The 26,994-nt window shown below is 46.0% G+C and overlaps 1 protein-coding gene across 2 annotated transcripts; it reads left to right on the top strand.

Annotated features, from left to right (window-relative positions):
• The first annotated feature begins 631 nt into the window (after positions 1-631).
• Positions 632-26,156, top strand: uba1 (ubiquitin-like modifier activating enzyme 1). 2 transcript variants are annotated; one of them, XM_083663387.1, is made up of 26 exons: positions 632-821; positions 4,217-4,333; positions 4,467-4,525; positions 4,642-4,810; positions 5,633-5,767; positions 5,854-5,960; positions 6,099-6,189; positions 6,642-6,774; positions 7,332-7,429; positions 8,130-8,276; positions 10,579-10,755; positions 12,090-12,200; positions 12,309-12,389; positions 12,651-12,803; positions 15,740-15,905; positions 16,888-17,084; positions 17,247-17,311; positions 18,013-18,208; positions 20,225-20,299; positions 20,433-20,625; positions 22,230-22,318; positions 22,437-22,529; positions 23,984-24,175; positions 24,351-24,452; positions 24,640-24,740; positions 25,965-26,156. In XM_083663387.1, exons 2-26 carry the CDS (start codon positions 4,217-4,219, stop codon positions 26,098-26,100), a joined length of 3,183 nt encoding a protein of 1,060 aa, XP_083519513.1. In that variant the 5' UTR covers positions 632-821; the 3' UTR covers positions 26,101-26,156. The 2 variants fall into 2 exon arrangements, with proteins under 2 accessions (XP_083519513.1, XP_083519512.1); XM_083663386.1 differs by lacking the exon at positions 632-821 and adding an exon at positions 2,295-2,490.
• Positions 26,157-26,994: the final 838 nt, after the last annotated feature.

Below are 26,994 nucleotides of genomic sequence, written 5' to 3'. Positions count from 1 at the left end.
GCTAATCTTTTCTGAAAGTTGGTGTAACAAAAAACTGTTTTCAACATTAAAATATTTCCATGATATAAAATGGACATGAACTTCAAGCCTAAAGTTCTCTCTCTCTCTCTCTCTCTCTCTCTCTCTCTCTCTCTCTCTCTCTCTCTCTCTCTCTCTCTCTCTCTCTCTCTCTCTCTCTCTCTCTCTCTCTCTCTCTCTCTCTCTCTCTCTCTCTCTCTCTCTCTCTCTCTCTCTCTCTCTCTCTCTCTCTCTCTCTCTCTCTCTCTCAGCACTTTACACTACAGTAAGAACCGTTATGATTCCGGTATGCCTACATGTCCCATCTGCCCCTGCGGGAGTTTTGGATTAGTCTATTAATATCTAAGCATAGGGGTGGAGCAATATTTCAGATGTTCAGCCATTACAAAATGACGATTAAACCGTGTCATTATGTGGGAAAACTTTACACTGTAAATACTCAGGCCATACACTGAACACAGAAAATAACCAATTTAATTTAGTCATAACAGATACCTCAGATTAAACTTCTCGGTCCACCCCCAACTGACCTGTATGATGGTAGTGCCCACAGCGTGCACATGTTGCTCCTTTGCTTTGCTTTCAACTGAAATGAGCGTGAGGGGAAGCGGTGCTGGAACAGCCGGGCAGGCAGTCGTCCAGCGCTTCACGGAACACTCCCGCAGAGCCCGCCACCCTGACTGACTTCTCAGTTTGGCACCAACAACAACAGTGTTGAGTTGTCAAGTTGGTTGTCAGGTTTCTTGTTTGAATACAAGGCGTATTTTTGATACTACAATTCAGGCCGAGTAATATCGGATGTGGTAAGTTTCTGCACACTTGTGAAAGCTAGCACACGTATTGGAAATGTTAGCTACTACAGCTAGTTGGGCTAACGTTAGCTACTTGGCTAACAGAGCGGCACAAGAAGGGAAAAAAAGTCGTTGGGAGGCTCGGTAGCTTGCAGGCTAGCTACACGGGCCAACAACTACGCAATCGTTTAGATCTGCGATACTGGTTCGGTATTTGTCTTCAGCAATGTTCACTACCATGAACCATGCAATCCTCCAGTGTTGGCTGACGGGTAGCGAACAAGCCACTGTCACTTAACGGTTAGCATTTGCTGATTTGATGTGCACAATAGTCAGCCGTTAATTAACTGGCGTTCTGTGATTAATAACGTTAGCTGGGAAGCTAGCTACCAACATTCCATTGACAAAATGTTGGGGGCAGACATTGCTGGACCTAATGCCTATTGGCAATCTTTCATCTCGACAATTTTGGCTCGATAAGTGATGTTAGAAAGCCAATTGAGGTTACTACAGTAGCTAGTGCCTTGCTCTTGGCTTATTAACTTGGGTAGCCAGTTAAGTGACGTTCGTGATTTGCATACGTTCCAAGCCTGGTAGCATTGTGGAAATCCGTGGCTTTTTATTATTGCGTGATAAGATGATGATGAGACTCGGGGATCCCCTCGACATGTGCACCCGAATATATGCGGCCCACTTTCCTTGGCCTTTGTCATTTGCCAAGCACCCCCTCCCCCAATACTCCTCCTCCTGCAAGGAATGCTCACCCCTAACCTCAATGTGACTATAGGGACCACAAGCTCAGCATCACCCTAGCCTAGCAAGTAACGTTAACGTTAAACTGCGTACGAATGTCTTTTATCGTTGTCAACAACACTAGTATTGGGCTCCATTAACGTTGATCATTGTTTCGTTTCGTGTGCATTGCCGAAGTCACGTTGGAATAACGTCTCCAATCCAAAACCCATTCATTATTGCAATGAGAACAAACAGCCATGATTGCAAGTTCGCTGATTAAAATAAATAAACAAACAATTTCCTTACAGTCTGATGTGCGCCTTTCCCCCTAAACTGTCACAACACAAAGATGCTGCAGGATTTCCCACATTCCCAGCCCCATTGCAATTTTATTCAGCCTACTTTTGTTTTCATCGCATCACACCAGTGGTTCGTGTTAGGAGCGTTCTTTTCTTGTAATGCACGTGTGTGCATCTGTGTGTTTCTGTTAGAAATATCTAGCTAGTTGTGTGTGTTCTTTCCCCTTTATTGTTGGCGGTGCTGTTGGTTCATTGTACAGGAAGACATGGCAGGCACGCGACTTCTGGACAGGGGGCGGGCTTTGGCTTCGTAGCCAATGAGAAGGGGCGCGAGCGGAGCAGCGTGCTCGAGGCCACCCTTTCCTGTTGAATATTTCAGCCCATGCGTCACGCGCCTCCGCCCCTTCTCCCCATCTGCCATTTTGGTTTTGTTCCCGTCTGCAGTCGCAAAGCCAGCAACGCGATTTCATAGGACTCGCCGCAAAACGACATAGTGACTCGACAATATAGGGAAGAGCATTTTTACCCCCGCACCGTGTTTCTTCTTTTTTTAAATCAGCGAACTTGCAATCATCGTTGTTTGTTGACATCTTAGACACAAAGGAGAGGAGCGGTTCGCATTGAGAAGGGACCGAGAAGGATTATTGGTAAGAAAGACAAATCAATGGGGCACGAGTGTGCCATGCTAGTCTTTCATTCGCAAAAATGGCTATTGGCAACAAAGTTGGGCCGGTATTTAGTCAGGTTATGTGCAGAACTATGTAAGCAGATTCATAGACGGATATTTGTGTGATGGCTATTTAAAATGAAGCAGGGTACAACATACAACTAGCCAGTAAACTTGTGTTCCGTGTAAAAGGCCTATAGGCCGAGTGTGCTAATGGGTAGGCTGGCAGTCTGGTGTTTTCTTCCTTCTAAGTTATTAATGTTCCGCCCGTGTCCGGCTGTGATCCACCTGCCAAATCACTTACCTGATTAGCGGCACGCCACCTACTTTATACCGTGGCCTCTTGGAGGTGTTAAAGGGTATTTGATGTCCGTATTTAACGCACAAAGCGTTGAAATTGGTTGGTTCAGCAGCAGCTAGTCCGATGGATAGAGCAAACGAGAGTAGTCGTGGTGCTCGGCGCTTTGCTGTATCATTCCCGGTGCCTTCATTTTCGTTTTTGATGACCAGTGACGGTTCAGCGCAGGCAAAATGAGACGTGGAATTGTATTGTATTTTTAAGGCTCGAAACTTTGACCGGCCGACACCCCTTTGCCCTTTTAATTTGAAGCCACATTATTCAACTTTATGGTTCATAAACTGATAAGTGACTTGGGGGCGTAATGTAGCTGCATCGGATGCGGAAATTGTGGTTGATCCTCCTGTTCATCGTCTGGAATTATGTTCTAGAAAGTGCGGCCTGTTTCAACTCCCAAAGTGACCAGGGCTTTAAACCTATTCTAATGCGCCCTCAATAAGCTAAGATATGTTTTTATTTTATTTTACTTTTGATTATCATCTTGAATAAACACATGTCCGTTTGTTGCTTCTAACCAATGATAGTTCAGCGGCTTTTTTTTATGGTCCTGCGTCTCTACACCTGGGAGCCATTGTGAAATGTTGCACCCTTTACCGCAGTGAAGTTTTAATGATTCAGCTTTTTTTTGCTGAAACGAGGTTGGCGGTCGTGACATATAATAAACAATACCGGTCCCATAAACAATCCGGCCCTGTCTCTGAGAATGAAAAGGGCTGATGATAATGCTGCTATTCATGTCTCTTCCCAGGCTCAGTTCGTTTTCTACCAGATTTGCGCTTGGCCTGGAGCCAGCCCAGCTGCTCCCTAGGCTAGAAATCCTTACTCTCCCCACCAACATGAAAATGATTGGGTAGCATTAGCTTTCATGCTCATAATAACTGAACCGTAGATTACACCTTTCTCACAGTATTTGTCTTGATTGATTTTAAATATATATTCAGTGCTATTTTTTTTTATTGTGTGCACATTTTTTCTAATGTGCTATTGTGCACTGTGCCATTACTGATGCAGTGTAAATTGGTCGTAATGGGGAACTGTTCAGTGCCGAAATGTAGCCGCTAGTTGATGTGCGTTTTAATGACTAGTGTCTAGTGAGTATGTTCTTAATGACTAGTGTCTAGTGAGTATGTTCTTAATGACTAGCGTTGAATGACTAGTGTCTAGTGAGTATGTTCTTAATGACTAGCGTTGAATGACTAGTGTCTAGTGAGTATGTTCTTAATGACTAGTGTTGAATGACTAGTGTCTGGTGAGTATGTTCTTAATGACTAGTGTTGAATGACTAGTGTCTGGTGAGTATGTTCTTAATGGGCTGTCTGTGTGTGTGTGTGTCTGTGATAATGCACAGATGTCCAGCTCGCCGCTGTCCAAGAAGCGTCGCGTGTCAGGAACAGAGACGAAGACGGGATCCCACTGCTCCTCCTCTAACTCTGTCAGAACTGAACTGTCCCACACACCTGCCAACGTAAGTATGCGCACACACACGCACGCACACACACACACACACACACACACACATACACAGACACAGTGTAATGTTGGTAAAACTACTTGTAACATAAACTAATTGTACACCCCCTGCTGTCTCTCTCCCCCAGGGCATGGCTAAGAATGGCAATGATGCTGAGATCGACGAAGGCCTGTACTCCAGACAGCTGTAAGTCTTCCTCCCCGGAACTGTGTCCTTGTCAAAGGACATGTATTTAGGCTGGCGGTGCTGGTTGTTTTGACAACGTGTGGGTGTGTCAACGCTGCGTTGTGTCCTCCTCACAGCTACGTGCTGGGCCATGATGCTATGAAGCGCATGCAGAACTCCAATGTCCTGGTCTCCGGTATGAGAGGGCTGGGCGTGGAGATCGCCAAGAATGTCATCCTGGGCGGAGTCAAAAGTGTCACTGTGCACGACACGGGCGTGGCAGAATGGAGAGACCTCTCCTCACAGGTGTGTGAGAGGATGCATGCCATGTTGTCTTTTTTTTTTTTTTTACTTCTCTCGGGCTTTGAACCATGCTCTGAAATTCAATATAACTGCATTATGAGTCACGCCTTTGGTTGTATTGTTTTGCCGTCTAACAAGAGTGCAGCAACACACACACACCCCCCCCCCCCACCACATACCCAACCCTCCTCCCCTTTACTAAAACCGTGACTGACCTAGATTCGGCAGCGGGTGGCCTGTCTGTCCCAGGGTCAGATAATCATAGACTTAAGGCCTGTTTGAGGGAGTCATTACATTGGAGAGATTGTTTCGCTCTCTTATCAGCCTGAGAGCCTGTCGTTCTGACTGCTCCATTTGAGTCCAGGCGGCTAAATGTGGATCGATTGCTCAGGTCTGTTCAGTCTTCAGGTCTGTTCAGTCTTCAGGCGCAGCAGAGACATTTCATGTTTTTGTTTTTGACCCGATGGAGCGAAATGATTGTAATGAGAGAGGCATTATGCCAGCTCTCTCTGTGGCCGGCCTGGTCTCAGTTTAACCTCCTGCCCTCTTGACGGTTTCTATTTCAACCACTGGCACTTTTCCTAGAGTGCCCTTCTCATTAAAGTCGCATTAAATAGCCTTTATGACTGATGCTCTGACACCACACCTCATCTCTCTTTATCGTAGGACGTGACCCTTAATCGGCTACTGAATCTCAATTTCCATGTATCATCGGTTCTGGCGTTGACTTCTCAGTAGTATTGTCGGTTATTAATGATTGTCCTTCTATATTTGCATCAATCCTAACTGACTAAATGTGGTGTGTTTTTCCACCGCTGTGCTCAGTTCTACCTGCGAGAAGATGACCTGGGGAAGAACCGGGCCGAGGTGAGCCAGACCCGTCTGGCCGAGCTCAACAGCTACGTCCCTGTGTCTGCCTACACTGGACCGCTCACCGATGACTACCTGACCCAGTTCCAGGTAGGCCTCGGGCTCGACGCTGGCGCCCTCCTCATGTCGGGAGAAACGGTGTGCGAAACTTTAAAATGTGTCCCCGTTTGCCGTAGGTGGTCGTGCTGACCAACTCAAACCTGGAGGAGCAGCAGCGCGTGGGAGAGTGCTGCCACAGCAAAAGCGTCAAGCTGGTCATTGCAGACACACGGGGCCTGTTCGGGTAAGACTGTTGGCCTCCCTTGCTCTGGCCTCATCCCACTGCAGCCTGTGGACATGTTCACGTAAAGTTCATATGATGTCCATACCATTTGTCTCTCCATGGATGTATAACGTGTGTGTGTGTATTCTTGTTCTGCAGCCAGCTGTTCTGTGACTTTGGTGAGGAGATGGTGGTGTATGACAACAATGGAGAGCAGCCTCTGAGTGCCATGATCTCTATGATCACAAAGGTTAGTCCTTAGAATCCAGACTCGCTCTGACTTTTAGAGGCCATTTACACCTGGCGTTAACATGCGTTTTCTGTGATCAGATTGCAATCAGATTGTGTTTTATCACTTGAAATGCCAGGTGTAAACACCCCCAAAACGCGTTGAAGAAGGATTGCAATCTGATCGGCCAAACCACCTCCGGAGGGGGTCAGGGATGCATTGTGTACACATTGAACACAAGTGTAAATGCAATGTGTCCTCTCAATCTGGATACAGCAACTTTATGCGGATTGAGAGGACACCCATTTGCAGAAGATGCATGTTAACGCCAGGTGTAAATGGAATCAGGCTGAAGTGATAAATTACAATCTGATGGCATAAAAGGCATGTTAACGCCAGGTGTAAATGGCCTCTTAGTTTGACGTTGAAAAAGTGCGACAGTGGGTTTATTCTCGGCGTGGCTTCTTCTTCAGGACGGTGCAGGTGTGGTGACCTGTCTGGATGAGGCTCGGCACGGCTTTGAGAGCGGAGACTACGTCACCTTCACAGAGGTCCAGGGCATGACGGAGCTCAACGGCTGCCAGCCAGTTGAAATAAAGGCCCTGGGTAAGGCTGATTCTCTGTAATGTAACAACAGGCAGATTGAGTAGCTGCTCTATGCCTTAGGGCTGGCCGATGAATGTCTGACTAATCATTTGTTGTCAATTCAGTGGCATCATATCGCCTGCTAACTAATATAATACATAACTTTAAATTTTACTTGTCCCCTGTGACTATTTGTGACCGTATCGCCCCAGCCCCAGTACATTCTGTCTGTTCTTCTCTCTCTCCTCTCCCCCCCTTACCCTGCTCTCTTCCTACCTCTCTCCCTCTCCACCTCCTCCCTTTCCCTGCTCTCTCTGCTCCCCCACTTTCTCTCCCCCTTTCTCCCCTTCCCTCTGCCTCTTTCTAACACAAGATTGTTCAACCATGTTATTATTATTACTGTAATTGTTATTGTTGTGGCAGCTAGATTTAGCTAGACATATTCGCTGTGAAGCCCTCTGAGACAGGCTTGTGAATTAGGGCTATACGAATAAACTCGACTTGACAGCCATTTGGCTGCACCTCGAGAGGACCGTTAGTAATTGGCATCACTTGTTCCGATGTGGGACTCTTTCCAGGTCCCTACACCTTCAGCATCTGCGACACAACTGGCTTTTCAGACTATGTGAGAGGAGGAATTGTTTCCCAGGTCAAGATGCCCAAGAAGATTTCTTTTGTAAGTGGCTGTCATTTTCCCCACATCTAGCGACGAAGTCACAGTGACATGGCAGTACAGTTATAAAGCTTCGATTTGTTCTTATCATACTGGCCTCCAGAGTTTGTGGCACCTTTTGACCAGTTAGTGCAGCTAAAAACCCAGGCCAGTCTCTCTTTAATTTTGATTCATAAATCTCCCAAGAATAAAAAAAGGCATTTGCAGTTAATACAACTCGAAGCAGAAAATTCTAGAATGAAATGTTTCAGATGTGTGTATCAGACGTAGCCTATAGACTGTTACAACATAAACATTCTAACTTGGCCCTAGCCCCGCTAGCTGCCTTCCAGTATATGCTAATACAATAACTGATGTGAAATAAACTACCGTAGTCACAATTTTTCAAATTCAAAAAAATCAAAAAAAAATCCTAGTAGCAACAGAATTTACCATGAAAAACAGTCTGTGTATGTGGCCAGACTAATAATGCATTCACATAACGTTGTTAATGTTAATCTAAGCTAGGAAAAACATAAATCTAAGCGAGGAAAAAAACAATGGAAGTGTTCTAATCAGCTGGAGATGACGGCTTGATTGTATGGAGAAGCTACTGCTGCATACTGCATTTAAGTGCTGTTGGATATATAATTACTAGTAATTAACTAAGTACTAACTAGGCGCAAGTGACCCAACAAAGTGCTAAGTATGTTTTCCTGTGCAGAAACCCATCTCTTCCTCCATGGCTGAGCCAAGGTTCGAGCTGACAGACTTTGGCAAGTTTGACCGTCCAGGACACCTACACCTGGGCTTCCAGGCCATCCACGCCTTCCAGAAGAAACACAGCCGCCTGCCCAAGCCCTGGAACCAGGTAGCTCACTCTTATGTTAGCTTTAAGTTCGCCTTCCTATATAGTCCAAATGTTTGGCAACAAACAAATTGTCTATACTTAACGGGTGGATAACTCGCACCTGTCGGCAGCGCAAATAGTTTATTTATGTCCCCTTTTCTCCCAATTTGACATGGCCAATTTTCCCCCTGCCTAAGCGGTCCCTGCCCATTGTTTCACCCCCTCTGTGGATCCGGGGAAGGTGTAGACTCACATGCCTCCTTCCTCCTCCGATGCACACGGAGTCACCAGCTGCTTCTTTTCACAGAGACGCTCAATGCCAGATCATTGAGATCACCGCCTACCAATCGTCTGGGGACTCGTAAATGCAAGAGTTGCTAGAATGGCGGCGAAAATCGATAATTGATCGTTAAGGAATGGAATCGATCACGTGGAATTTTTATCGATTTTGTTGTTATTTAAAAAAAAAAAAAAAAAAATTGCGGACTAGGTTTGGGTGGAATTTGTTCCTCCTCGCCCCACTCCATTGCACAGCCGACTAACGTGAGATGGAGCTTCATATAGTCTCTAGTTTTCTGGCTGGGCACGGGCCTTTGTGCCAACAAAACTGTTTTAAACATGGGGAATTCACACCGGCATGCGCCGGGGACAGCAGAGTGTTGGAGAGGAGACACATTGAAATAAAGAGTTCATTGAGGCGAACACGTTGTCTTTCGTATTTTCTGCCATAGGCATTCATTTTGTAAAAAAAAATATATATATTAAAAAAATATTATTATTAATATGATCGATAATTGATCGTTAATTTTTCCCCATTTTCGATTATGGAAAATTTTCAAAATGAACATCCCTAGCGAGAACGGTCGCTAACAAACCTACGGCCCTTTGCTAAACAGTGCATCTTTTATTTATTTTTTATTTTGTTGTTGGTGTACTTTATGCTTTTTTACTTAATTAGATTATGTACGGTACATGCATGTGTATCAGATTTACATTGTAACTGTTTTATTGTGTTTTTGATTGTCCTTGTATCATGTAGGGACCCAGGGACTGCAGATGAAATGTAGCTTCCTAGCTAAGTCTGGGACAGTCTCTGACTGTCCATTGTCCCTGTCAAAAATAATAATAAAATAAAAAATAAAATTGTCTCGTTACCGGAAATTAGGCTTTCACCCCCATTATCTTCCATTGTGAAACAAACTGGAGATACGAACCGGAGGGAATCACTTTACAACATTAAAAATGGATGAGCAACATTACAAAGGAAGGCAGTTGCTTTTGCTCCAACTGAAATGTTGTATGGTCACTCATGATTCAGTGTAGGTCACAGGTTGGCTTGGTTCCAGGATTTCTCTAAATGTCTATGGAGAAAATGAACGGGGAAACTCTCTGCCGGGACTGGAAACGTCACGGAAAGTCACGTGACTGTTGAGCTCTATAGAGAGCTCCAGGAACGAGTCTGGAAATCATAGATGCTAACAGCCCTGGTTCTTCACAGTTTTTGCCTATGGGAGTTTTGAATGGGTTTTTGGCGCGATGCTTCTAATAATCTCTCTGGGCAACGCTGGCTTAATCAAACGCGAACCAGTGTTTAGTAACATCATCTTCACACATGAAGACCACTTTTATGAGTTTTGAAGCTTTTATGTGCCGTTAAAAGGGTGGCTAGCTAGCAAACGGCTAAATGAGACTACAATGTCAACGCGGATATTATACGTCATCACGAGTGAACGCGGAAATTCTTTCTCTCGCAATCAATGCGTGGAAGCCTATGCGACACTGTGTGTAGTTCTGGATTAGCTTAGCACGAGCTTTTTACCTCTAGGGCTCGCAGTTACGCTTCAAAACTCATGAAAGTGGTCCTCATGTGTGAAGATTATCCCGCTGAACCTTGGTTCGCGTTTGATTAAACTTGTGTTGCCCACAGACATTATTTGAAGCATCGCGCCAAAAACCCATTCAAAAATCCCATAGACAGAAACAGTGAAGAACCAGGAAGTTCGGGACTTCCGCATTCAGCCTACAAAAATACGTCATCCCTGGAGCTCTCTATTTGATTCCGTTTGATCCGTTTACAAGCGCACGACTTCTGCACGTCACCGCCCCCTTCTGCACGAAGGGCCGCCCCCTAAACACTCTGGATTGGTTCTGCAGCAGTTATTTTTTTTACCGCCATTGTTTCCACCCAGTTTTAGCAATGGAAGCTGGGAGATTGTCCTCGGGCTCTAATTGAGCAAAGCGTTTTAAAAACTTGAGTATTTCTCACCTGACAGCGAGGAGGAAGTAACAGAATAACATGCCTGAGCTGTGTGTTGTGTTCCAGGCCGATGGCGAGGAGATGCTGACGTTGACCAAGGAGGTGAACTCTGCCCAGTCGGGGTCGGCCAAAGTGGAGACGGTGGATGAAGAGCTCATCAAAAAGTTGTCCTCCGTCTCCGCTGGTGACTTGGCGCCCATCAACGCTTTCATCGGAGGTCTGGCTGCACAGGAAGTGATGAAGGTAAGCATTGGTTTCCGGTGCTCCGGATTGGCGCTCCCGTTCAATTTTGAACGGGGGGGGTAGTGTGTTTATGCTGCAGTGGTGGGTGACGCAGGGGGGTTGCACAAAAAACCTGGAGCGGCCCCCTCGTGGAAACGTTGAAACGGACTCAACTATTGGCCAAAAGGAACCCAACGTCACACTACGGTGGCCAATCACGTAGACCCCCCCCCCCCCCACACACACACACACATACACACACACACACACACCCTCTGGTCTGTCAGTTTCTCTCTCTCTCTGCCACGGGAAGAGCCAACCAGTCCAGCGTGTCACGTTTTGTCCAGCACGTCAGTTAATTGGAATGATCTCTCCAGTCTGCTGTTTGCGGAGCAACTGATCTTATCCAGTAGTTTATGATTATAGGAATCTATTGGCAGCAGAGCAGTGTGTGTCTGTGTGTTTCATTCAGCCAGCGCTGGTGTCAGAACAATATGTTACAGGCCCCAAGTGTGTGTGTTGGGGGGGGGGGGGGGGGGGGGGGGGGGGGGGGGGGGGGGGGGGGGGGGGGGGGGGGGGGGGGGGGGGGGGGGTTAGTGACACTGGGATTTGGACTTCGATCACCAGGCCTTGATTGGGTGGTATCGCTCACATAAGGAGAGGATGCGTATGGAAAATGTATGCGATGTCTATTCATGTACACACGAGTCAATGGTCCAGTTTTTGTTCTACTTGGATGTTTTGACTCAAGTGAAGACTTGTGCAAGACAATGCATTGGGTTATCACTGCCTACCGCTTATCTGTGATTAGACATGTTTTGACATGTTCACTAGTAGTACTGATATGTACTGACGTCAAAACGTTAGTCGATCAATTTTTGCACGTTAATAAATGTAGATTAACCGTCCGTGGGCTCCAGTGACGACGACTTGGTCATTTTTTGATATTTGGATAAAAACAAAATACACTTTGTCAAGCAAATAACTGAACAGACCCATTAGGTACCCCTTAACTAGGCTAGTTACTGTAAGTGTAATTGTTTGATGCTTTGAGCTCCGATGATGACACCGCCATGCTAATACCGATGCACCAGGCTGATGGTGTGTCTGCCTGGGTGTGCGTGAGTTCAACTCACCTTCTCATGCTGATTGGATCAGTGTGTGCTGAGGAGAACCAATAGAATTTCTGTTCATTTTTTGTAGTGATATCTACTCACTCTTGAGTGCATGTTAGCAATTAATAGTGCAGACCTGCACCTTTAAACTGTACTAACAGTTTTAATTTACTTTTCTGGTGAATACATGCATGCATGTTTTCTCTTGATGTGTTTTAATTGTATTCTGTACTCCTTTAGGCATGCACAGGGAAATTTATGCCCATAATGCAGTGGCTGTACTTTGATGCCCTGGAGTGCCTTGCTGAAGAGGAAGGAGCTGCTCCCCTCACAGAGGAAGAGGCTGCCCCTGTAAGTGTGTACTAGCGAGACACTCACTCTCGCACTGATAATAAGTGCAACTGTTGGCGACAAATGAGTGTGCTAACCTCTTCCTCCGTCTCCATCCTTCTCTCCCAGAGGAACTGTCGCTATGACGGCCAGATTGCAGTGTTTGGCACCAAGCTGCAGGATATGCTTGCCAAACAGCGCTACTTCCTGGTGAGTTGGCCAATCACTTTTCACTGGAATCCTGTTGCTAAGGAAGATTTATCCCCATTAGAAATCTTTAGACCTACTAGTGTGCGCACTGTCATGTCTTGTCTTGTCTCAGAGCAGTGTGGTGTAAATACCTTGATTTTCTCTCATGATTGTTGTAAATTGATGCAGTTTCACAAATTGTTATGGAAATGAAATAAATGGAAGTTATGGAAATGGAACTTGGGATTGTTGTACTCATTCTGAATCGTTGAACGTTGCCAGGTGGGAGCGGGTGCGATTGGCTGTGAGCTGATGAAGAACTTTGCCATGATGGGACTGGCTAGTGGGGAGGGCGAGGTGATCGTCACAGACATGGACACCATAGAGAAGTCCAACCTCAACAGACAGTTCCTCTTCAGACCCTGGGACGTTACGGTCAGTGTCATTTCCTCTCGTGTGGCATGTGTATTTATTGACTTTGAAGGTGATGCTTCCTTCCAGCAATACTGTGCATGGATGGATTTCCTGTTCATCGAACCCGGGTGTGTTGCGCTCGCTTCCGAGTGCACTTAATCGAAAAACAAGTTATGACAACAATGACTTTTCAAAACTGGGAATGATATTGGAACACTATTATTGGTGTGATGATGAGCAAAGATACTCAAATATATGCTATCACAGCTAGAAGGTCCTGGGTTTGATTCCTGCCTGGTACGCTGAGTGAGTGTCCCCCCTCCCCCATGTCTTCAGTGCCTAGTGCCCAGGTGGGCTGTCTCGTGAAAAGACCTTTCTGTGTGGAGTTGCATGTTCTCCCCGTGCTCCTCTGAGGTTTCCTCCATACAACATCAGTATGGAGCCCAACTAAAAACAAGCAGGTCGTCATCATCTGACCAGTGAGAACTACAACCCAAGTTAGTCCCCGCGCGCTGTGCACAAGAAGCATGAACATAGCCAAATTTATCGATGCTAAATATTGCTTAGGCAGCTTTGTTACAAAAATATCACTTTATTGTTGAACCCTCAAGAAACCTTGGAACAGCGATAACATACTAGTGTGAGAAAGCAATTGTCACTTTTTTGTATGGCTGAACCCATGAGTAATGGATAATAGAGAGATGTGTTGTTGGCTAGAGTTATGCAGAATGTCCTTTTTGATCATATATCTTCCACCCATTATTATTATGATATAAAAGGGAGCAAGTGGGCAATCTCTGTCTGTTCTGTTTTCTGATCTGTTTACATTTTTGTCCCACTGATGATGTCATAGGTATTGTGACATCACTGATGATCATCGGTGATATATGACTGATGATGTCATAGGCACGGATGTAAACTTGGGCAATTACATTTTGTGAGCAACACACACAATTCAACTAGCCTTTGCTACCAACTGTAGATGTCACAATGTCTATGAAATCATCAGTGACATCATTATTGACCAAAACCATCTTATGACATGACTGATGTCATAGGCATGGTGACATCAGTGATGTCACTCGAGCAATTGTGGTTTTTGGTTACACACTGTCATTGTGACATCATTGTCATGTCATCAGTCAGTGATGCAAAGTTGGGCAATTGTCCGCTGCGCATGCCAATAGCGCCGGCGAGGCCACGCAGCAGTCGAGCTGCAGGGCGGGCGAGGCCGTAGCAATCGATGCGCGTCTACGTCGACGCGCGCCTAGTAATGATAAAGTTTGAGAAACAAAACCAGTCAACTTTCAAATAAGTCATAACACACTTGCACATGGAAGTCTTGCATTTGTATTTTAAGCAATAACCATTATCTGCCTCTTTCAACTTCACACTTTGTTTTTTGGTTGGTTGAGGTGTTTATTTTTGCGCATGATCTGAGTGAGGAGGTAACAATAACATTTTATTTATAGAACACTTTTCAAGGTACTCAGACGTTTTACAAGTTGTTGTTTTTAAAGGTCAAGGAAACGACACATTAAAGTTGAGCTGAACCCGTTCGTCACGTGCATCTGAGTCCGTTTCAGACTGAAAACACGATTTCACGATTTCAGACGGACAAGCCCGTCTTTATTGTCACACGATTACAATCAACACATGCACGGAGGGCCACAACACACACATGCTGACGGTGGCCGGTGAAATTTGTCCTCTGCATTTAACCCATCCTGGCTTTGTCCTTTCCTCCGGGGGGCAGGCCAGGAGCAGTGGTCGCTTTTTCTCGTACAGCGCCCGGGGACCGACTTCGGATGTTGTCGTCACTGGTCAGATGACGATGACGATCTGATCTTCTGCATGTTTTTAATGGGGGGGGGTTATATACGGAGGAACCCCCCTGGGGGGCACGGGGAGAACATGCAAACTCCACACAGACAGAAAGGCCCTTACGACGAGATACCCCACCTGGGCAGTAGGCACTGACGATATGGGGGGGGAACACAACCACAGCGCCCGCAGTGTCCCAGGCAAGAATCGAACTCAGGACCTTCTGACTGCGAGGCGACAGCTCTACCACTGAGCCACCGTGCACCGAGCCATGAAAACATAGTTTGTCTGAGATGACAGGTTGAGAGGCGGGTCATAGTATCATGTCGATGGTTTTATTTGACAATTCTGGGGACAGGATTGGGCTTTGGCCAATCCTGGCGTGTTGTGGTGCTCCCTTCGAGAAGAGCCTGCTGACGGGAGGTTAGTGGCTGAGTGGAGCTCAGCCAGCTGCCTTCGTGTTGCGGAGAGTGCAGCCCGTCGGCTGGAATCTCCGAGGTGCAACCCCTGACAACCAAGCTCTCGGATGCACGCGCCACTATCGCTATAAATGTAAATAATATTCCTGGAATGCACGTTTTAACGAGCCAGTTACATTTCTTTGCATTCTTAGACATTACTGTTTTTGTTTTTAGTTCATGTTTCATACAATTGGCCAAGTTAGTCTTAGTAGTTAGTTTATGGGGTAGGAATTCTGCCAGATGACAGACTAGGCAGGCATCATTTTCTCTTTCTTTTGGAAGAGAAAATTATCCTGAAATGAAGAATTGATTGACAGCTGCCATGTCGTGATATGATTGGTTGAAATGGGGTAGAAATTTGATAGTACTAGGTGACGTCAGCAAACTGTAGATTACTGTTAAGAATGAAATCTTGAAAAATGAACTTTTGATGTGAAAAACTAAAGAAATTACGGTAGATTTTTGTGATTTTTTTTGCATACATTATTGAATAGGTGCACTGCATACCAGGTATTTGAACTAAAAGAAAAGAAAAGTCTTTTTTGGGTTCAGCTCGACTTTAAAAACATAATACACAATACAAATCGAGGATGCGCAAATGACACGTTAAAACAAAATAGGTGGTGGAAGGAGGAGGTGGTTCTTATCGTGTCGTCTTCTGTGCATCAACAGAAAATGAAGAGTGAGACGGCCGCAGCAGCAGTGAAGCAGATGAACCCGTCCATGCGCATCACGGGTCACCAGAACCGGGTGGGCCCGGACACGGAGAGGGTCTACGACGACGACTTCTTTGAAAGCCTCGACGGAGTGACCAACGCACTGGACAATGTTGACGCACGTAAGACACTTGACATTTTACAAAATGTATCTGTTACTACTGTCATAAAAGTCTTAACTAAGACTCTGTTAGGCGTAGTGCAGCAGTAGATTCCCTCCCTGCCTACCACTACCAAGGGTCGCAGGTTCGCACCTTGTGCTAGCTGCATCCATGCAGGCTCTATTGGCCGTGTCTGTGGGTGGGAAGCCAGATTAAGCGGCTGTGTCCACAGGAAACGTGTTTTTCAGATCAGAATGCTTTGGAAATCATGTCCAGAGTGCTTCCAGCGCTCACAGACAACAGCGCACGGAGCCGTTGGCATGGCCCAGTCCAGTCATGTGAGGGGACTCACACAGTGTATGCAAATTAAGAGCTCGCTCTAAAATACCCGAGAACAGCCAGCAGAAGCTGTCTTTTGAAGTGACATTGACGAGCAGCACGATTTTCCTCCAAATGCTCAACTTTTTCTCCGCTTGAGACGCCCATAGCGCTCCGCCAAAAAACTGAATTCACGAGCTGAATTGCAGAAAGGCGCTGGCGTCTCGAATACACGTGTTCTGTCGACACGGCCCCTAAGGGTATAAGTACTGGTCCCTGCCCTAGTGCCTCTGGTTAGTTGGGGGCGCCTGTTCGGGGCGAGGGCAACTGGGCAGAACAGTGTGATCCTCCCACGCGTTACGTCCTGCCGGTGAAACTCCTCACTGTCAGGTGGAAAAAAAACGGCTGGCGACTGCACATGTATCTGAGGACATAAGGCTAGTCTACAACTCTCCGGATCGGCAGAGGCGGTGGAGCAACGACCAGGACAGCTTGGAAGGGGGAATTGGCCAAGTACAGGGCGGAGGGGGGGTGACGGGTCTTAGCTAACTGTCAGACTATCAGCCTCCCCTTAGATAAAGCTTGGAAAAAGGTGCCTCCCCTTAACGGTAGTTTACTTGCTTAGTTTGGCTCAACTGATGATGATATTTGATCCCTTGCCCCTGCGTGTGTTCCTCATGCGTAGGTATGTACATGGACCGGCGCTGTGTGTACTACCGTAAGCCCCTGCTGGAGTCTGGTACTCTGGGCACCAAGGGCAACGTGCAGGTCGTCATCCCCTTCCTCACAGAGTCCTACAGCTCCAGCCAAGACCCGCCCGAGAAGTCCATCCCCATCTGCACCCTCAAGAACTTCCCCAATGCCATTGAACACACACTGCAGGTCAGTTGGACACACGCGCGCACACCCATAAACTTCAGACACACAGGAAATAGGTAGACAGACTCACACTGAAATAAACAATCTGTAGGTATTACACTCATCTCATTGTTGCCTGTGTTTTTATAATTGATCTGTTTTCAATATCTTCCTCGGTCTCTTCAGTGGGCCCGTGACGAGTTTGAGGGACTATTCAAACAGCCATCAGAGAATGCCATGCAGTACCTCACGTGAGTCCACTTCCCTTTTCTTACTTTTTAAGCCAATCTCATGGTTACTGCAGAGTGTCCGGTGTCACGGTGTGACCGTTCTTTCCTCGGAGGCACACCATTTGATGGTATCATGCGGTAACAGCGCGGTGTCCGTGGGGAGCACTGAATCAGCTGTCAGGTGTCAGTGGGGAGCACTGAATCAGCTGTCAGGTGTCCGTGGGGAGCACTGAATCAGCTGTCAGGTGTCCGTGGGGAGCACTGAATCAGCTGTCAGGTGTCAGTGGGGAGCACTGAATCAGCTGTCAGGTGTCTGTGGGGAGCACTGAATCAGCTGTCAGGTGTCCGTGGGGAGCACTGAATCAGCTGTCAGGTGTCAGTGGGGAGCACTGAATCAGCTGTCAGGTGTCAGTGGGGAGCACTGAATCAGCTGTCAGGTGTCCGTGGGGAGCACTGAATCAGCTGTCAGGTGTCCGTGGGGAGCACTGAATCAGCTGTCCGTTTGCATGAAGAGAATACTTCCCAAGTAACCAATTAACATAGCAACCATTAGCCAATCAGCCTTGGAACTGACTGCGGTGGTTGCAGAGACCTCCGCAGTTTCATTTTTTGAGAGGAGCTCAGTGCAGAACCTCTGCACCGGGACCACTGGACACACGGCATTAACCACGAATGAACTTTTAGCCTTCATTGCTGTATAATTAATTGGATTGTTCTTGTAGAGATTCCAAGTTCATGGAGCGTACTCAGAAGCTGCCTGGAGCTCAGCCCCTGGAGGTGCTGGAGGCCGTCTACAAGAGCCTGGTCACAGACTGCCCCCACAGCTGGGCCGACTGCATCGCCTGGTCACGCAACCACTGGCAGTGCCAATACAGCAACAATATCCGCCAGCTACTGCACAACTTCCCCCCGGATCAGGTACACACTCAGCCCACTCACGGCTGCACACTTCCTGTGTTGGCTGGCAGCACTGGCGCTATTAAGGTTGGACTCCCTGTAGCACAAAGGAAATGTTTGTAGTACACATTATGCGTGTAGACTTCTAGTATACAAAAAGCATTTCTGATTAATTTGAATGGTAACGGAACGTTGGTACAGCTCATCGTTAAATATGCTTGCTTGTATTAAAATATTCAACAGTTTGAATATTAGACTGTTAAGTTCTTACACGTCAAGTTGGGCCACATGCATAAATTTAGTTGGTAACCCTGGATACATAGGCCCCATGGGAAGATCTAGTGTTGTAAACCTGTCTCGCTCAGCCAGGTGTTAGTCATATCTATGGTCCCCCACCCTCTTTCATACCTGTTTCTTCTGGTAATATTTGAAGGCTGTGGGAATACCTGTTTTGTTTTGCCTGGGGTTTAAATATTTTGTTTAACTTAACGTTCAGGTATTGACTTTTCATATTTGGAAAACCGAAACTTTTGATAAAACAAGTAAAAACTCGCAGTACTAGTACTTGCAAATTTAGGTGTTCAAATTGGTTGCTGTGTTCATCATCCCTGAGAGTCGCACTACAAAGTGTGCAAATGATCGCTTTCTGTTCATGTTCGTTTTAGAAGTGCATTTTTGTAATGCAGAAATGTGATCTGATTGCACAGCACAGCCCTGAGGCCACTGGATGGTGATTATCACCCGTCTCCTTGAATACCTGCTGCCTTGTCTCGGGATCGGTTCCAACATTCCCAGACCCAGTCGGATCCAAACGTTGCCTTATTGATCACCAGTTGTCCTTCCTTCTTTTAAATGGAACTAATTCCTTCTCGACGCGTCTTGCTTACCGTCTTCCCTCGTTGGCTGTGTGTGAGTGACTGAGGCTCACAGTGAATGTTCACTTATCAGCTAAATGGGAGCGCTTTCCTCGAAGGTGACGTGTTGAAGTGTGACATAACAAGCTCGAGTGTGTGGCTGCATCAAGTGTCTACTTGCTCTTCTTTGTAACGATGCTGCAGCGTTCCATCAGTTCTGAGGAAACCGCTCCCGTACCACAGAACTGAACACACACTCCCCCTGAACACACACTTTCCCCATCGTGTTGACTTAGTCTAGAATCTCTCAGCCACTCAAACACAGGCTACAGTGGTGTGTAGGGGTGTCACGATACACTTAGTTCACGATACGATACGTATCACGATACTGGGTTCACGATAACGATACGATACGATTTTAACAATATTTTTTTAAACTTGAATAATGACAATATATGACTGGAAAAGTAGTATTTTATTTGAAATGCACAAATACAAAACATGCTGTTGTGGGAAATTGTTATTACAATAACAACTAGAAAAAACATGAGATTGGAGATAAGGCTTATCTTGAAATAGAATGAGTTACACCGTCACTTAGATTTACTTTGAACTAAAAGGTTTCTCAGCAGTATAAATTCTCATTATGCATCTTCAGTTTTTCTTCAAACTCAAACAACAAGACTTTTCTTAATCTATTTTTTATGCATCTTCAGTTTTTCCTGTCAAGTAAACAGTTTTGCCAGAAACTCAATTGAATGGTTTCTCTCCTGTATAACTTCTCATGTGTCTCTTCAGAGACTTGTTCAACTGAACTACTTTCCACACATTGAACTTCAACAAACAAAGACGTTTCTTAGTCTATTTTTTGGAGATTTTTTTTTTTTTTTTTTTTTTTTTTTTTTTTTGCGATATGAGATTTCATCTCAACGATACATATCGTGACGTTTTACTATCGCGAAATTTCGTGGGACGATATATTGTGACACCCCTAGTGGTGTGATATGTACAATTTTGGAGTCTGGTTTTCTGAGAAAACAAAACTTGTACTGTCACATTTGTCATTTCAGTTCAATGACAGACTTTGTATTTTTGGTATGAAATAATGCTAAGGGAGTCACACCTGTTGCGGTTTGTTGATATATGTTAGGGTGTTCATATATTGTTTTTTTGTTTCTTTCAGCTCACCAGCTCTGGCGCCCCCTTCTGGTCTGGTCCAAAGAGGTGTCCTCACCCCCTAGAATTCAGCACTAGCAACGTGAGTCTCAGCTCATTGTTCTCTCTCTCTCTTTGATGGTACACATCATGCTCTCTAAGCACGGTCTCCCTGTCAGATCGTCGCTCCACTCTCAAGGTCATGACCATTGTACATCCTCTGCGTTCTTCTCCAGGATCTGCACATGGACTATGTCATGGCAGGAGCCAACCTGTTTGCCCAGACGTACGGCCTGCCCGGCAGCAGGGACCGTGCCGGCGTGGTCAAGATCCTGCAGGAGGTCAACGTGCCGACCTTCACCCCCCGCTCTGGGGTTAAAATCCACGTCTCCGATCAGGAGCTGCAGAGCGCCAACAGCGCTGGCGTTGGTGAGAGACGGCACTGCACCCAGCCTCTAGATCAGGGCGTACTGTATGTGACCATTGGCAGTGGTGTAGCGTAGGGTTATACGCAGGTATACAGAGAGGGATGGGCAGTGGTTTTCGAATAGTCATTTTTATTAGTAAAAATCGATCGTATATGATCTTTGAGTTAAGCTGAATAATAATCATTTTAAAAGTCACCTATTCACCTTATGTTCAGACATAAGGTGGGCCAAATTCTTCCGGGTCGTGTTAACACTTCCGGCGGTCACGGTGCGAAATATAAAAGAACATCGGGAAAGAGAGTTGTTTTTGTAGCGGACAGTGCAGGGGCTAAAACAAAGAACGTAGCCTTACTACTTTGAGCTCGGTACACAGCAAACAAGCAGAGTATCCACTGTTAGCCAGGTCAGATAACGTTATCGTCGACAATGACGAGCACTTTCTTGTAAAACATACCTGGACTCCAACAAAGAAAGCTTCAGACGGTTTTCTCTCCTCCGAGCGCTCGAGCCACTTACGTCTATAAGACCTGCAGACGTTAACGTAATTCCCTGGAATGCGAGAATTAACGAGACAGTTTGGCATTGCATTCTTATACATTGCCGTTTGCTTTTATTTGGTATGTTACATACAATTGGCTAAATTATTAGTTAATTCAGAGTTAGATGATATTGGAGCAGCCAGCCTTTTTCTTTTTCTTTTTCTTGCCGGAAGTCGTCACACGACCACACAACTGGGTCAAATGGGCGTGGCTACATAAGGTGAATATGATCTTTGAGTTAAACTGAATAATAATCATTTAAAAAGTCACCTATAGACGGCCGTCAGTCCTGTAACTTCTGAATACATGCACTGATCTTCTGAATACATGCACTGATCTTCTGAATACATGCACTGATGTGTTTAACAGAGACTCTGTTAAACAGTTAAACTCTGTTAAACTATCTGTAATTCTTGCATGCTTTGAGCTCCGATGATGACACCGCCATGCTAATACCGATGCACCAGGCTGATGCTGTGTCCGCCTGGGTGTGCGTGAGTTCAACTCACCTTCTCATGCTGATTGGATCAGTGTGTGCTGAGGAGAACCAATAGAATTTCTCAACTGTTAATTTTTGTAATGACATCTACTCACTCTGCATGTTAGCAATAGAGTTACAAATAGAGTCAGGAGTGACAGATGAGAGGAGGCGGACCCGCAGAGTTGAGGTGACAAATGTGTACAAATAAATTACGGTAGGCTAAAAGAAGTGTCTTCCTGGTTTTGCTAAAGATGTTGTAGGTGCCATCAAAGTGATGCCCACCTCCTAACCAGGAGCTAAGCCATGTGGCTATCTGAAATGACAGCACCTGACCTGAGCCCCTCCAGGTTAGGTGATGATCAAGTCAAGCAGTACAAGTCAACTGACATTGTACAAATATTTACTGGTCCATTTTTGGTTGAACTAAAATGCAGGAGTAGTCTTACATGCCACAGTTTATAACGGGGCGTTTATCCATGGCTGGACTGACCGCTTTGAAAAAGGTTTTGGGGGCATGAATGAAGAGTATCCTCACTTCTCCAACCACCAATGCGCCACTGACCACTGCTATGACTTTACATTTAGATGACTCCAGACTGAGTGAGCTGAAGACCCTGCTGCCTAACCATGAATCTTCATCGCAATTCAAGCTGACCTCCATCGACTTTGAGAAGGTACACTGCCCCTCCTCCTGAATCTACATCAGTGTTTCCTCTAATGAGCTGGTATCTTTTAGTCTCTGCCCACATTCAAGGCTCAATCAACCTCAATGTTCTGCTGTCTGTGTTACAGGATGATGACACCAATTTCCACATGGATTTCATCGTTGCAGCATCCAACCTGAGAGCAGAGAATTACGACATTCCCCCTGCGGACAGACACAAGGTGAGGCACGCTCTTTACACTGTAGTCCTCCTGATCCTAGGAGCTCAATTGTGGTCCTTGGAAGTGTTGGTGTCCTGCAGGTCTCTTCTGCCCTGATAGTTACTGACCTGGTATCAGGTAGATACTAGGCATGGCTATTTCCAACAAAAGGTACTATTTGAAAAGAGAGAAACCTGCAGGAGACCCGGACCTAGATGAGCAGAACTTTGGTGCGTTGGGTCTCCGTAATTCTTGCATGCTTTGAGCTCCGATGATGACACCGCCATGCTAATACCGATACACCAGGCTGATGGTGTGTCTGCCTGGGTGTGCGTGAGTTCAAATCACCTTCTCATGCTGATTGGATCAGTGTGTGCTGAGGAGAACCAATAGAATTTCTCAACTGTTAATTTTTGTAATGATCTCTACACACGGAACAGAATGACTGGGTGCCGTAAAGTTGATGGAAATGCATTATACCTTTAACAGGGATTGCAATTGTGATGTCATCAGTTATGTCATAAGAGCAATTGTGATGTCATCAGTGATGCAAAACGCCAGAGTAACTGGGCTTCCACATACCACGCCAGACTCCTGCCTGGGGTCAGCGTCTCAGTGTTCTCTAAGTGGGCCGTCCGTCAACAGCATATCGTCACCAGGCCAAAATAGTTTTCATGTCGGCTCCATGGGAAGAAATCAACTGTTTGTATTTATTTATTGATTGATTGATTCATTTAATTTGCCCGCCTGCTGTAGCAAGTGAGGGGACATTGGCTGTAGTGAAACAGCTGAGTTCAGACAGGCTGTGAGCCATGGTCCCTATGGTATTTCAAATGTGGCTGCTACTGCCATCTTGTGGCACTTACATGTTACAAACCACAGCTGGCTGAGGCGTACACAACGCATACTATAATACTTGAGATGAGTAATCCAGAACAACAGTGTTGAAAATAGCGTGATGAATTTGAATTTAAATTTATTACATTTGAAAATCAACTTTGAAATGAAAGTTTCAAAAATAATGACATTGCTGCTATTCAAGAAAAACACATCAAGTTATGAGTGCACTGCAGACTCATTTATTTTGTTTCATAATAGTGCATTTGCCGCCAGGTTTACGTCCCTGTAATGTTGCGAATGATGATGTGTTGCTCTAATTAAACTTCACAAATTAATTTAATGTTAAGTATGTATATATGGTTCCTCTTCTCTAGTTGAAGTTGTGCTAATCAGGGAAATTGCCTGCTGCAGTCTCTTTAGGTGGAATGAAAGCTGCATGCTCTGACTCCATGACAGGTGGTGGCTTACACAGAGATTTAGAAATGTGCCTACTAGCACTGATAAGGGGAACTGCACCACTCGGAACAGTCGCCCTGTCCTTTGCTGTAACGACCCCAGTGGCTTTCCTTTAGGACTCAATGTAACTTCCCTTCTCTGTTCAACGTGCTGCTTCTTTCCGTTACCCTCCCATCCAGAGCAAACTGATAGCTGGCAAGATCATCCCTGCCATCGCCACCACCACAGCGGCGGTCGTGGGCCTGGTGTGTCTGGAGCTCATCAAGATCGTCCAGGGACACAAGAAGCTGGAGTCGTTCAAGAACGGCTTCATGAACCTGGCCCTGCCTTTCTTCGCCTTCTCTGAGCCCATCGCCGCCCCGAGCCACAAGGTAAGCACATGGAAGTTAGTGTGATTAGTTAGTTACTTTAGGCCAGGGGTGGGCAACTGGCGGCCCCCCCGACCTCACTCAGTATTGACCCAGGGGCTGCCCCAGCCCTATACTGTCTAGACTAGACTACCGGCATCTCTCAATGCTCACGGTTGGTCTTTGTGTCTGTCTGCAGTACTATGAGATTGACTGGACGTTGTGGGATCGCTTTGAGGTCAAGGGCATGCAGCCCAATGGGGAGGAGATGACACTCCGACAGTTCCTGGACTATTTTAAGGTATGTCGCCTCTAACCCGCCTCTTCTGTTACTACCATGTGGTTCTTCTGTTACTACCATGTGGTTCTGTTACTACCATGTTCTTCTGTTACTACCATGTTCTTCTGTTACTACCATGTTGTTCTTGGCCTACAATCAACTGACCCCCATTTAACTCTTTCCTTTCCTTTTGTCTTTTTCTTTTCAGAATGAGCATAAGTTGGAGATCACCATGCTTTCTCAGGGAGTGTCCATGCTTTACTCTTTCTTCATGCCTGCTGCCAAACTCGAGGAGAGACTGGCGCTGCCGTAAGTACCTCGTGCACAAACGCGTACATGCTTATGCCAACTTTGTACTCGGGCATCGAAGCCCTCGGCGTGCACGCCGTATGGCTACGCCACGGCCAGCGAGCCTGCCGGCATAGCATGCAGCTCCCTAAAAATGTGACTGACCGTTGGGTCGCCGCAGATAACGTGAACAGCACTATACTATAATGTAGATGAGGAGCTAACAGGGGAGAGGGAAAGCTATGACCATATGCACTACATTCTCTCCTTAGGCTAACTTCTAGTCATTGAAAAGATAAACCCGGTTTGAAACTTCTATAACAGAAATAGTGGACTATTTAGTGCGTTTGCCTTTCTTTCTTTTTTCTTCTTTTTTTTAACTCGTGCAAATTCTCCGTTAATTTGATTCACACTAAATAGTGCACTATAAAATACCCACAATGCACTGCAATTTCTAGTGAACAGCGAATTATACCCTAATTTTCTCCCATGTACCACAATGCAATGTGGTCGTGTTTAACCAAAAGAGAAGAGGAGTGAGCTAATGTCCGAAACTCATTGGATCGTTCCCCATATAGTTCACTATTATGATGAAGACTGCGTGAGGAAGAGTTCTGAACACGGCTCTTGTGAAATCACACAATACTCATTCCCCCGGGACCCCTTTGTCAAGCCGACGTTCCCATAGAGAGGCAAAGTGAACGTCACTTCCTGCTTCAGCACTGTACCAGAGATTTTCTTCCGCAATTTATTTTCCCATAGACATTTTGTAAAATGCTTATAAAAATTGTTTTACTCGGTCAAACCAAACGGTTCAGCTATATTTAGAATCGGGAGGGACCATAGAACATTTCACTTGGACCAAAACTTTAAAAAACATCTAAATAATATTTTCTTTGAACCCGCATTTCTTTTACGTTTTGGTCCTGGTGAAATCTTACACGAGCTCTCCTGTTTCTAAATATATCTGTATCGTTTGGTTTGAACAAGTAAACCTATTTTTATACGCATTTTACGAAATGTCTATGGGAAAATAAATGGCGGATGAAAATCTCTGGTACAGTGCTGAAGCAGGAGGTGACGTTCCACTTTGGCTCTCTATATTGAAGCATGTTTCTCGCTTTACTGTCCGAATTTGAGCTACATAAAAATGTGATGAGCCGCTTCCTTTAGAGTCCTAAATCATGTTCTGATGACCCGCTTCCTTTAGAGTCCTAAATCATGTTCCTGTTCTGTGTCCTGTAGGATGACGGAGATTGTGACCAAGGTGTCCAAAAAGAAGCTGGGAAAGCACGTGAAGGCTCTGGTGTTTGAGCTCTGCTGCAACGATCTGACGGAAGAAGACGTGGAAGTGCCCTATGTCCGATACACCATCCGCTGATCCCCCATACTGAACCCACCCCTCCCAGAGGGGAGGAGCGAGTGTGTGGGGGGGTGGGGGTGGGGGGGGGGGTCGATTCAGGTCAGCTGTTTGGGATCAATCAGTTGAGTGAGGCCTGTGGTTGTAACCCTGTGCCTGTTGTACATAGCCCCAGTAAGCTGACTTAAGGATACCTTAATATGTATGTATGTTAGGGGGTACCGTTGGTGCTAGGTTGCGGGGACAGGGGGTGTCATTGGAGGAAGGGAGCATGTATACTGGACCTGTTGACTTTTCTCGTTAGCAGAACGTCTCCGCTCGGTTTGATTCGAAGCGTTGGTTGTCTGCCTTCCCTCTGGACCCCATAGCCCCACCTAGTGTCTGCCTTCCCTCTGGACCCTATAGCCCCCCAGCCTAGTGTCCCCTCTCAAAAGCTCTCCGCCCTCTCTCTCTCTCTCACTGGCCCACAGCACTATAGATGCTCTCTCTCTCACTGGCCCACAGCACTATAGATGCTCTCTCTCTCACTGGCCCACAGCACTATAGATGAGGTCTTTTATCCCACAACAAACTGTCACCCCTCCTCTCTACCTGTTCTCTTCTCTCCCAACCCCCTCTGCCTCTTTAGACCCCCCGGCATCTGCATCGTTTTATTTTACAGACACCAAGTCACTACGCAAGTTCAGCCAAGGATCCCCGAAAATAGCGATAAAAGAAATGTAATGAGAATCCAATTTGCCCGTAAGCCCAAATCACTGCACTCAGTTCCACCCACCACCCTGAATTTGGAACCTTTCAGAAGCATTTACAAGTTTGAGCTCCAGCCACCGGCTCTCTCCTGACTGTAAAAACCCCCCACAGCGCTTCACCGGCCGAGGGGAGAGGGCCACTGGGCAGACTGGGAACCCTCCACGT

The sequence above is a fragment of the Poromitra crassiceps genome (genome assembly GCF_964638095.1).
Source record: "Poromitra crassiceps genome assembly, contig: HAP1_SCAFFOLD_143, whole genome shotgun sequence".
NCBI lineage: Eukaryota > Metazoa > Chordata > Actinopteri > Beryciformes > Melamphaidae > Poromitra > Poromitra crassiceps.
The sequence above is the reverse complement of the archived record's forward strand: the minus strand, read 5'-3'. Positions and strand labels throughout refer to the sequence as shown.